The sequence below is a fragment of the Rhinoderma darwinii genome, chromosome 7 (genome assembly GCF_050947455.1).
Source record: "Rhinoderma darwinii isolate aRhiDar2 chromosome 7, aRhiDar2.hap1, whole genome shotgun sequence".
Lineage (NCBI taxonomy): Eukaryota > Metazoa > Chordata > Amphibia > Anura > Rhinodermatidae > Rhinoderma > Rhinoderma darwinii.
In genome coordinates this window covers 134,703,244-134,715,713 of record NC_134693.1, presented here as the reverse complement: position 1 = coordinate 134,715,713, position 12,470 = coordinate 134,703,244, and the positions used below count along the sequence as shown (strand labels likewise).

Below are 12,470 nucleotides of genomic sequence, written 5' to 3'. Positions count from 1 at the left end.
ATTGGGGCCCAATCTGATTTTTTATGGTCTATTATTGATCTGTTTCAGATCAAACTACTCCATCCTAGGCCAAGTATATGAAACAAGTGTTTACAGAGACGTGTCGAGGTGTGATCAGGTAACGGCAACTTTTCCCTTTAAATCTGTATAAGTTTCCCCGATTGTCGTAAAACCCCAACTTACTGTAAAATCTTGTTACATAGAAGCAATCAGTAAGCAGGATAGCTGCTTATGACGGATCTTAAAATGATGTTATTTTTGTATTACTCACGGCAGCAGTTTCCTAACCCATGAACATCCAAATAGTTTGATTAATGTATGAATTCTGGATACTTGCATTGAGAATTCATGTAATAATGAGCCGGGCGGCCGCAGTCTATTAATGGCAAAACATCATTATGCATTTATAGGCATTGTAATGGTAACAGATCAGTCAGTAGCAACTTGTTGATAGTTTCCATGCAGCAAAGGGAAATTACAGCCAATGATAATCAGAGGTGGAGCTTCACTTAAAGGGGTTGTCCCACAAAGGAAAGTCATCACCTCTTTCCAGGATAAATGATCAACGTCTGATCGCTGGGGGCCCCACTCATCAATAGAACGTCGGAGCCCCCTGCACGACCACAGTGAGGAATTGAGCGGTGGTCACACATGTGCGCTGCCGTTCCAATCATTGTCTATGTGGCTGATGGAAACAAGCAGGGGGCATGCGTGACCACTGCTCCATTCAATCTCCTCCTCAGTGCCCAAGCGCAGGCATGGGGCGTTTGGGACCCCGATTCTAGTGATTGGGGGGTGCCAGCAATAAACCTGTGGATAGGTGATATATGTCCTACGTGGGACAACCCCTTTAATATATTGTCATATTATAAATATCGATTATTTTCGTTCTGCTACAACTTATACATTTATGTTTCCATGTTCCAGGCTAAGGAGATACCGAGGATAAAAATCTTCCACTCTTCCTCCACCGTCTATTACGCCAATGCAGATCAGTATGTGGAGACCCTCTACCGGAAGGTAAAAATAAAAGGGAATTTAAAGGACTTTCTAACATACCCTCTGTTTAATTTCGTCCCATTGTCAATTTCTGTTTGCTGTCAGTGAATTGGAACATTCTTGTTTACAGCCAGAAGCTGAAAACCTGACCTGATCCTGTCCATCTGATACAGGTGCAGGGCTTGTTACAATGTATCAGAGCTCTTACTTATAAAGAGCTCTGCACCTTTGTTATCTGGACATGATCATTGAGATGCATTGGTTAGTCTGTGTTCAGACTTTGCGGTAGTGTGATGCGGTGAATCCAATAACCGCATGGTAAAAAAACACATGGTAAAATGCATGTGGTATTGCCGTGCAGTTTATGACCACGCAAGACACTACCGCAAGGTGTGAACACAGCCTTATAGCAGAACTACAAAAGCAACAAAACATTCTATATAACAAGTGGTTAATGGATGAGTGGGGCTTAAAGTCAATGTCTGTCAGAGTGAGGGTCTATTTACACTGTCCATATCGCCTATTATAGTGCAGGGTAGATGTGGAGAAGCTGATCGAGAAGAAGAGGAAAGCCATAAAGAAAAAACAGAAAAAAGAACTTAAAGCGATGAAAAAAGCGAAGAAAGAGAATGAGCCCTGCAATGAGGTGAGAACGATGGGGAGATTTACGTAGACTGGCGTTTTATACTCTAGTCTAAAAACAAAATAGGTTGGAGTAAGATGCACCTTATATATTAAGAGGCGTACGCCTTTTAATATATTAGGCGCATCTCTGGCCGTCCGTGTGCCACAAAGGGAAATTGATGCCAGCTACGATCTGGCATAGATTTCCGCAATCATTTTTTAAACACTGTTATAGCCGCCACCTGTAGCCTCCACTAGAGGGAGCTCATTGCATACAGATTCTAAAAATTCTAGTATATTTGTTGGGCCGCTGAAGACGTTGTGCCCTTTGACTAAGCTCCGCCTACTTTTTGGTAACGTGCCATGAGCAAAGCAGAAGTCTGGGTTTTTTGTGCAAATTGCGGCATTTACGCATTTTCTGCGCCAGTCGTATAACGAATAGTAAATTACCCCAATGTGTACTTATTAGTCGGCCTGTATGACTTTTCTCCACAGAGTTGATTTGGCAACTTAAAGGGTGTGTATACTTTAGGAACTCATTTTTTTCTACTGCCTTAATACATCTAAAAAAAAAGTTAAGCAATTATGTAAAGAGTCTTCATTTAAAAATGTTGTATCGTTTTGTGTATACAGCTCCTATGCAGACCTATGTGTATCCATGGTTACAGACTACACGCAAACCCTGTGTAGTCTGATCCTGCAGTAATCTCTTACTCCACTCTCTCTGACCCTTCGTCTTTATAACCTACAGACAGTAGAAGAGGAGGCATGGGAAAGATAGTAACGCATAACTGCAGAATCAGACTACACAGGATTTGTCTGTAGTCTGTAACCATGGAGACACATAGATCTGTATAGGAGCTGTATAAACAACAGTAGGAGATTTTTAATCAAGGCTATTTGTAAAGTTGCTTAATTTATTATTTTAGATGCGGTGGAAAATAAAAAAAAATAAAAAAAATGGGTGTTAAAGTATACATACCCTTTACAGATCAGCTTCTCATCTACATTTCCAATGATGCAAAGCAGCTCTCACTCCAGCATTCTGCTTGTACAAGCGGAGTCTGCGGTTGCTTGACCTGAAGTTACAACCATGATGCTGTAAGGTTCGGACCAGACGACAACTTGTGTCCCACGATGCCTTTTGCAAGAGAGTCACCCATCTTACCTATGAAAGACAATGGAAAAGTCACACTATTGCTGCACGACAACTGCACGAAATTAGTGAACGGGAGAAGTCACATGTCTGGCCTCCATTCACTTCTTTTGGAGTGCGACAGGTCCAAATCTCGCCAAAGCTGCGCCAAAATGCAACTTCTTCACGTCTCCATAATGCAAATAAACTATGGCTACCATTTTGCGGTGGATATGGCGTCCTCTCCTACCATAATACAATACTATTCTCTTTCTCGTAGATGAAAGGACATGACAACATCGCCTTTGACCGCCTCGAACTTGGAAAACTTGAATATGAAATAGAAGAGGTAAAATTTAAAGGGCCAGTCAGCAGATTTGCTGATTTGCTCTCAGGGCATGTCAGGGTACGATAGGAGTTGTAGTTTCACACCTGCTGGGGAGCCACAGGTTGGAGACCACTGTAATAGTATAATATTTAGTGTGTAATAATAAAACCCAGGATTTTTCTATACCCTAATAGCACAAGGAGCAGGATATGGCGGAGGGATCCATCATAGTTGTACCAGGTCATACTACGAATGAAGAGAGAGGTGGAAAGAACACGCTACAGTCATTGGGTCTGGAGAAACTGGATTTCCATTCGTTAATACTGGATTTCTCTTCGGTGAATTTTGTAGATACGGTCTGTGTCAAAGTTTTAAGAAAAGTAAGTGTGAACATGTTAATGCATTTGTGAAAATTGCTAAAAGTGTCAGGTTTTTGGCAGAATTTGCTTTATTTCCCACCCAAGTATTTTCTACTTATGTAAGACAGCAGTTTCTGATGTTGGTAGTGGTCTTTCTTATCTCAGGGAGGTTCCGCAGTGTGGGAACAGAGTTGTCAGACCTTGTCCAGCTCCATTTCTAAAACTGTCCAGTTCATGCAGAGTCCAAAAAACTCTGGTGAAATTGGGATTAGATGTGACAACATTATTCACACAGTGCAGAATGAGGATAAGTCCTGACAACCTTACTCACACAGTGCAGAATGAGGATAAGTCCTGACAACCTTATTCACACAGTGCAGAATGAGGATAAGTCCTGACTACCTTATTCACACAGTGCAGAATGAGGATAAGTCCTGACAACCTTACTCACACAGTGCAGAATGAGGATAAGTCCTGACAACCTTACTCACACAGTGCAGAATGAGGATAAGTCCTGACAACCTTACTCACACAGTGCAGAATGAGGATAAGTCCTGACAAACTTACTCACACAGTGCAGAATGAGGATAAGTCCTGACTACCTTATTCACACAGTGCAGAATGAGGATAAGTCCTGACAACCTTACTGACACAGTGCAGAATGAGGATAAGTCCTGACAACCTTACTCACACAGTGCAGAATTAGGATAAGTCCTGACAACCTTACTGACACAGTGCAGAATGAGGATAAGTCCTGACAACCTTACTCACACAGTGCAGAATGAGGATAAGTCCTGACAACCTTACTCACACAGTGCAGAATGAGGATAAGTCCTGACAACCTAACTCACACAGTGCAGAATGAGGATAAGTCCTGACTACCTTATTCACACAGTGCAGAATTAGGATAAGTCCTGACAACCTTACTGACACAGTGCAGAATGAGGATAAGTCCTGACAACCTTACTCACACAGTGCAGAATTAGGATAAGTCCTGACAACCTTACTCACAAAGTGCAGAATGAGGATAAGTCCTGACAACCTTACTCACACAGTGCAGAATGAGGATAAGTCCTGACAACCTTATTCACACAGTGCAGAATGAGGATAAGTCCTGACAACCTTACTCACACAGTGCAGAATGAGGATAAGTCCTGACAACCTTACTCACACAGTGCAGAATGAGGATAAGTCCTGACAACCTTACTCACACAGTGCAGAATGAGGATAAGTCCTGACAACCTTACTCACACAGTGCAGAATTAGGATAAGTCCTGACAACCTTACTCACACAGTGCAGAATGAGGATAAGTCCTGACTACCTTACTCACACAGTGCAGAATGAGGATAAGTCCTGACAACCTTACTCACACAGTGCAGAATTAGGATAAGTCCTGACAACCTTACTCACACAGTACAGAATGAGGATAAGCCCTGACTACCTTATTCACACAGTGCAGATTGCGAATAATAGCTGACAACCTTCTTCACACAGTCCAGGATGAAAATAAGTCCTGACAATATTATTCACACAGTCCAAAAAAGAGAATAAGCCCTGACAAGCTTATTCACACAGTACAGAATGTGAATAATACCTGACAACCCTTTTCACACAGTTCTGGATGAAAATAAGTCCTGACAACGTTATTCCCACAGTCCAAAATGAGAATAAGCCCTGACAAACTTATTCACAAAGTGCAGAATGATAATACATTACAAACTTATTCACACAGTGCAAAATAAGGATAAATCCTAACAACCTTATTCACACAGTGCAGAATGAGGATAAATCCTGACAACCTTATTCACACAGTGCAGATTGACAATAATACCTGACAACCTTGTTCACACAGTCCAAAAAGAGAATAAGCCCTGACAAACTTATTCACACAGTGAAAAACGAGGGTATGACCTGACAACCTTATTCACACGGTGCAGAATGAGAATAATACCTGACAACTTGATTCACACAGTACAGAATGAGGCTAAGGCCTGATTTACACGAGCGTGTGCGTTTTGCGCGCGCAAAAAACGCTGCGTTTTGCGCGCGCAAAAGGCATTTGGCAGCTCCGTGTGTCATCCGTGTATGATGCGCGGCTGCGTGATTTTCGCGCAGCCGCCATCATAGAGATGAGGCTAGTCGACGCCCGTCACTGTCCAAGGTGCTGAAAGAGCTAACTGATCGGCAGTAACTCTTTCAGCACCCTCGACAGTGAATGCCGAACACAATATACACCAACCTGTGAATAAAAAAAGACTTTCATACTTACCAAGAACTTCCTGCTTCCCCCAGTCCGGGCTCCCGGCCGTTGCCTTGGTGACGCGTCCCATTCTTGTCATCCGGCCCCACCTCCCAGGATGACGCCGCAGTCCATGAGACCGCTGCAGCCTGTGATTGGCTGCAGCCTGTGCTTGGCCTGTGATTGGCTGCAGCTGTCACTTGGACTTAACTGTCATCCCGGGAGGTCGGACCGGAGTTATCGGTAAGTCAGAACTTTTTTTTTTTTTTACAGGTTCATGGATTTTCGGAGTGGAAGTCACTGTCCATGGTGCTGAACCAGTTTAACGCTTTCAGCACCGTGGACAGTGACTGTCTCCTGACGTCGCGTACCCGAACATTTTTTACCGGTTTCGGTCAAAACGAGTTTGGCCGAACCCGGTGAAGTTCGGTGCGTTCATCTCGAATTTGACACTCCGTTTGGATGTTTGTAAACAGAAAAGCACGTGGTGCTTTTCTGTTTACATTCAGGAGTTTGACAGCTCTTGCGCGAATCACGCAGTTCGCACGGAAGTGCTTCCGTGCGGCATGCGTGGTTTTCACGCACCCATTGACTTCAATGGGTGCGTGAGTGCGCGAAAAACGCACGATTATAGAACATGTCGTGAGTTTTTTTCTGCGCACACGTGCTGAGCGCAATTCACGCATCGTCTAAACTGCCCCATTGACTAATATAGGTGCGTACGACATGCGTGCAAAGCACGCGCGTCGCACGCGCGTATATTACGTTCGTGTAAATGAGGCCTAAGACCTGACAACCTTATTCACACAGACCTATTGCAAGTGAGGGAGAATATCAGCTCAAAATCCAGCCTCAACTGGTCTGGAAGATAAAAATATTTGTATAAATGTATAATTTGTTTTCCTGTTGATATCTAGGGACACGTTTGTTGTACTGCAGCATCTCGGGATATTATTATTAAATTTTTTTCGTTTTGCAGATTTTCAAGAATTTTGCTGAGATTGAAGTGGACGTCTATCTGGTCGGATGCAATGGTAAAAAAATTAATTAGAGGAATAATTGTGCTAATCATTTAATTGGCGCTTTGCAAATCTGGTCACATGACCTGAACGTATTTCGAGACTCAGCAATGTACAGATCATATTCCCCGGTCACATGTGAAACATCAAATATTTGATCTTTTATCCACCCGTACAATACGTTATTAAAAGCAATATATGTCCTGGAGTCGTCCTCTTCAGCTATATGGGGCCCCTAACAGATTCCACGGGTTTATAACCCAGCTTTCCTAGAGTCATGAACGGCAAATCTGCCTTGTAATGCAGAAATATGGGAGTGGGGGATGTATAACTGCATAACTGTACAGGTAAGTAGTTCAGGGGTCTGGGAAAGCTGGGTTAAAATCCCTGTAGGATTCTATGTCCATGTACAATGTTAAATGTTTATTCCAACAGCGACAGTGATAACCGGACTGGAGGATGGGAACTTATTTAACGAAAATATCACCAAGTCCCAAATCTTTCCCGCCATCCATGATGCGGTGACGTACCTGACGATGGACCACGAGCAGATCTCCATTCATGAAGCCAATGTGAGTAATGAGAGGGTTAAATCAGATTTACATGGTGGTCATTGGATCCTATATAAAGGAAGCTGAGATATGAGGAGCGCTGCATACCACGTCCTTATACCGCTCCATCTACGGAAAAATAAAAAATGTTATGGCGACGCAAAGCAATTTTTTTTTTAAACAAATTTTTATTTTTACTTTGCAAAACATAAAAGAATATTTGGGAAAACATAAGAAAAAAATACATTTAGTATCGCCGTAATCGTATCAACCTACAGAATAAGAATACCATGTCATTTTTCCGCTCGGTGAACACAGTGAAAGCAAAACCGCTGTTTTTGTTTTTTTTAAATTGCTGTTTTTTCATTCCACCTCGCAAAGATTGGTGGTCGCAAAAGTTTTTTTTATCCCAACTAACAAAATACAGTAGTGACTCTGCAGGCTCATGGAGCCGTTATATGTGCACTGACTTAGGCCCCATGCACACGAAGGTGTTTTTGCGTCTGCCATTCCCCCGAAAATCCACGGGAGAATTGCGGACCCATTCATTTCTATGGGCCCATACACACTATCCGTGTTTTCACGGGTCCCCGCATGTCCGCAAATCCGTGCCGCACAAACTCAGGACATGTCTTATTACGGCCCGCAAATTCGATGCGGACATGCCCATAGAAGTCAATGGGCCCGTGGAAAATGCGGGTACACCTCCGTGTGTCAACCGCAGTTTGCGGATTTGCGGAAGTGTTGCTAGGCGACGACCGGGAATGAGTTCTGTCGTCATCCTGTTTTACCTAGGCTTTTTTTTTTTATCCGCATTTTACGGATTACATACGGATGAACTGCGGAGGACATTTCACGGAACACGGTCCTGGAATTTGCGGACCAGAAAAACACTACGGTCGTGTGCATGAGGCCTTAGGGTATGTTCACACGCACTGTTTTCAGACGTAATTCGTGCATTTTACGCCTCGAATTACGCCTGAAAAAAACGGCTCCATTACGCCTACAAACATCTGCCCGTTGCTTTCAATGGGTTTTACGATGTTCTGTTCCCACGAGGTGTCATTTTACGCGTCGCTGTCAAAAGACGGCGCCTAAAAAGATGCCCGCGTCAAAGAAGTGCATGTCACTTCTTGGGACGTTTTTGGAGCCGTTTTTAATTGACTCCATTGAAAAACAGCTCCAATTACGTCCGTAAAATACGCCGCGAAAAACGTGAGTAGTTACAAAAACGTCTGAAAATCAGGAGCTGTTTACGCCTGAAAACAGCTCCGTATTTTCAGACGTATTTTGCTAAGCCGTGTGAACATACCCTTAGGGCTTATTCAGACAAACGTGATATACGTCCGTGCAACGCGCGTGATTTTCACGCGCCTCGCACGGACCTATGTTAGTCTATGGGGCCGTTCAGACAGTCCGTGAGTTTCACGCAGCGTGTATCCGCTGCGTAAAACTCACTACATGTCCTATATTTGTGCGTTTTTTGCGCATCACGCACAGCACACGGAAGCACTTCCTTGTGACGCGCGTGATTCACGCAACAGCAGTAAACCACGTGCTTTTCTGTTTCCAAACATACAAACAGAGTGTCATAATGATGGCGGCTGCGCGAAAATCACGCAGCCGCGCATCATATGGTGATGACACACCGAGCTGTTAAGTGCCTTTTGCACGCGCAAAACGCTGCATTTTTTGCGCGCGCAAAACGCACACGCTCGTGTGAATCCGGCCTTAGAGGTATCATGCGCAGCCAACACCTGACTGCAGGATCAGACTACAAAGGTTGTGTTTGTTGTCTGTAACCAAGGTGACACAATAGTCTGCATAGGAGCTGCATACACAAAACAATCGATTTTTAATCAAAACTATTAGCAAAGCTGCTTCATTTTTCATGTTCATGAATTGGTTGCGAAAGTGTACACACCCTGGTCTGACAGAACTAAGTGCCCCCATCTTATACGATCCGTAACTATTGCGAAGTCCTATGTACAACAATCCTCTGTCTTACAGGGAGCCCCAGATACAAGACTATAATCCGGACATCATCCGCTGTGTCTACAAGGAGAAGTGATTATAATCTGATAATGGATTGGCATCAATAAATGTGGGAGATAACGCTGGACACAACTATTATTTTATGCTGCCGATATGTATAAACCTGTAAATAAAGCCTATTCTCTTATGTTACTCTGGAATATTGTTTTACATAGTAATTCCCAATAACTCAATGTTGCAGCTTGAAGATCCTGAGCCTTGGAGCCAAACCTAAGCCTATCATACCATATGCCATAAAGGTACGATAAGTGGAGATCCGAGCACTGGGACCGCCGCTGATCATTGAAACTAATTACTGCACTTGCCCGAATGTCATACATCTTCAGTTCCTGTTGGCACAGCTTTCCTCAGGAGATACATGGCAACCCCATTATAGTCTAAGGCCTTATTCACACAGTGCAGTGAACCAGGAGTGGATCGTAAATGGGTTGAATACCACTAGAGAGAAGAAACAGTGGACTGCTTAGGCCTCAGTCACACACAGAATTTTTCTGCCAATTTGAATGGCATCAAAAAAGGCTTCTGATAACGCTAGCGTTATTAAAATGTAAAATGCGTTTTTTAAAGCGCTTTTGGTGGCGTTTTTTCATTGGTGGCGTATTTGAAATCCTATAGAGAAGCCTATGGGAAAAATGCCTAAAAAAAACGCCATACCCAGAACATGTTACGTTTGGAACAAAATGCCACTGACCACAAAATTACTTCAAAAACACCACAAACCAAAACGCAGTTGTGTGTAGTGCGTTTGATATTTTACTATAGACTTTAATATAACATCTGGCCACACTAACAAAAACGCATTCAAAAAAATAGAAGGAAAAACGCCATGAAAATGTAGCAAAACGCTGCGTGTGAAATTGTGAATCCGGCCTTAGAGTATGTGCACACACAATAATTACGTCCGTAATTGACGGACGTATTTCGGCCGCAAGACCCGGACCGGACACAGTGCAGGGGGCCGGGCTCCTAGCATCATAGTGATGTACGATACTAGGAGTCCCTGCCTCTCTGCAGGACAACTGTCCCGTACTGTAATCATGTTTTCAGTACGGGACAGTAGTTCCACGGAGAGGCAGGGACTCCTAGCATCGTACATAAGTATGATGCTAGGAGCCCGGCTCCCTACACTGTGTTCGGTCCGGTACTTGCGGCCGAAATACGTCCGTCAATTACGGACGTAATTAGTGTGTGTGCACATACCCTAAGAGGTATAATTGTTGACTTGAAATGTAAAAGTCGCAGTACCCTATCTGGCCAACAGGTGATGCACTAACACCTATATATTATTCTACAAAGATTATTAAAAGGATTATCCAGGATTTTAGAATTGGAATCCTCAGGATCGGCCATCAATATTAGATCGCTGGTGGTTTGACTTTTGTCACCCCCGCCGATTAGTTGTCTGTAGGGGCCGTAGAGATCGTGTGAGCGCTGCAGCTTCTTCATTGTTTGCGGACCAGAGTGAAACCGATGTAAACAATAAAGAGGCTGCAGCGCTCGCACGATCCTCGCGGCCCTTTCAAACAACTGATGCTGAGAATCGGACCCCTTCTGATCTAATATCAATGGCCTATCCCAAGGTCCTGATTTTAAAGGGATTGTCCGCTACCGGACAACTGATGACCTATCCACTGGATAGATCATCCGTGTATGATCGGTGCGGGTCCAACACCCGGACCCCTCACCGATCAGCTGCCTCCAGGCACCGGACGTCCATGCTGGAACTTCTGGTCACAGAATAGCGGCCGAGCTGCGGTACTGTATTCAAGTGAATAGGAGCAGAGCTGCAATTCTGCAGCACGGCCACTATGCAACGTATGGTGCCAACCACTTCCGACTCCGTACATTGCATACTGTGCAATGACATGTGGTGACCGCAGGCACCCGGAGCAGCTGATCAGTGCGGGGTCCGGGCGTCGGACCCGCACCGGTCATATACTAATGACGTATCCAGTGGATCGGTCCTCAGTTGTCTGGTAGTGGACAACCCCTTTAAAATCCTGTATAACCCCTTTAACCAGTAGTCTAATATTACTTTTTCCCAGTATAATATAGAATGGGATTTGGATTCTGGTAATGAAATTTCAGCGCTTGGCTAAAAAAAGTGGTAAAGCAACTGGTGACGAATGGAGGAATTCCCGACCTTTGGGGTTATGGATCTGCTGTTCATTTTCTTCATCGTTTGCTGCTTTTCACGTCTGATTATTGCACTTATGTAATCATTTTAGATTGCAGCGAGATATCGCATATATTATATTCCTATAGGGTCACATGAAATCACATGCAACCCCCAAACGGGTTCTATTAAAAGGGGTATTCCCAGAATTGACAATTATCACCCAGCTAAAGGATAGGTGATAATTGTCTGATCACTGCCTGGACCACCCACAACTTCACGAACATAGGTCCCCTACCCCCCGTTCCTCATTCCTGCACCCCCTTCAGTAAGAAGGAGTTTGACAGTTTTCGTCAGTCCCATAAAAATTGGATGGAGCTCCGGTCACGACCGCCACTTCATTCAAGAAGGGGGTGCAGTAATGAGGAACGGGGGGGGGGGGTTTGGGACCTACGTTCTTGGAGTCGTGGGTGACCAGAATATTAATCCTGTGATTGTCAATTCTGAGAATACCCCTTTAAAGCCGCGTCAAGTCGCATTTGCTCTGCAGCCACATAAGAATGAGTCCGGCAGAACGGGAGCCGCTCTGTGACTCCAACTTTGTGGAATTGTCTACTGGAGTGTAACATCAACCTCAAATGCTCAGGCTGCTGCTCTATCCCTACTGCTTTACACTGCAGCATTGATTGTTCAGATTTTCTGCTGTGCACAACAACGACGACATGAAATCAGTGCATGAACAGATGATTTACAATACAAGGGAAGAATAAACTACTAGAAACTGAACCAGGTGCAGGAATTATCAGGTGCCTGCCACTCATAGACTGAGGCTGGAGATTAGGATAAGGACGGGGGCTGGGGGCTACTTTAATACACAAATATCTCCCCCTTTGTTCGTTTCCGATGACCCCTATAACTACAAACTGAACCCTACAAAGCTGCATCCGCAAGTCACACGGTCCGGCAGGTCACGTGTTCCAAGCTGCTCATCTCTTAGCAACGGCTTCCAGGCATTCTTTCAGGGTCTATCGCCAATCATCCAAT

General features: G+C 44.1%; 1 protein-coding gene and 1 long non-coding RNA gene across 2 annotated transcripts in view; one reads left to right on the top strand and one right to left on the bottom strand.

Moving 5' to 3' along the window:
* The window catches only part of LOC142656818 (solute carrier family 26 member 6-like), a 35,608-nt gene extending 26,188 nt beyond the window's left edge, over positions 1–9,420 (top strand). The window contains exons 14-21 of the mRNA XM_075831744.1: positions 49–118; positions 928–1,020; positions 1,529–1,645; positions 3,039–3,107; positions 3,281–3,466; positions 6,665–6,719; positions 7,140–7,276; positions 9,266–9,420. Coding sequence (XP_075687859.1) covers positions 49–118; positions 928–1,020; positions 1,529–1,645; positions 3,039–3,107; positions 3,281–3,466; positions 6,665–6,719; positions 7,140–7,276; positions 9,266–9,289 — 751 coding nt within the window. The 3' untranslated portion in view covers positions 9,290–9,420. The remainder of the gene's footprint in view (positions 1–48; positions 119–927; positions 1,021–1,528; positions 1,646–3,038; positions 3,108–3,280; positions 3,467–6,664; positions 6,720–7,139; positions 7,277–9,265) is intronic.
* LOC142656819 (uncharacterized) lies at positions 344–12,446 on the bottom strand. The gene is made up of 4 exons (XR_012849760.1): positions 12,361–12,446; positions 7,235–7,384; positions 2,606–2,791; positions 344–1,010 (listed from the first exon to the last, which is right to left on the bottom strand). It is a non-coding gene; the product is annotated as an uncharacterized LOC142656819 (long non-coding RNA).
* Positions 12,447–12,470: the final 24 nt, after the last annotated feature.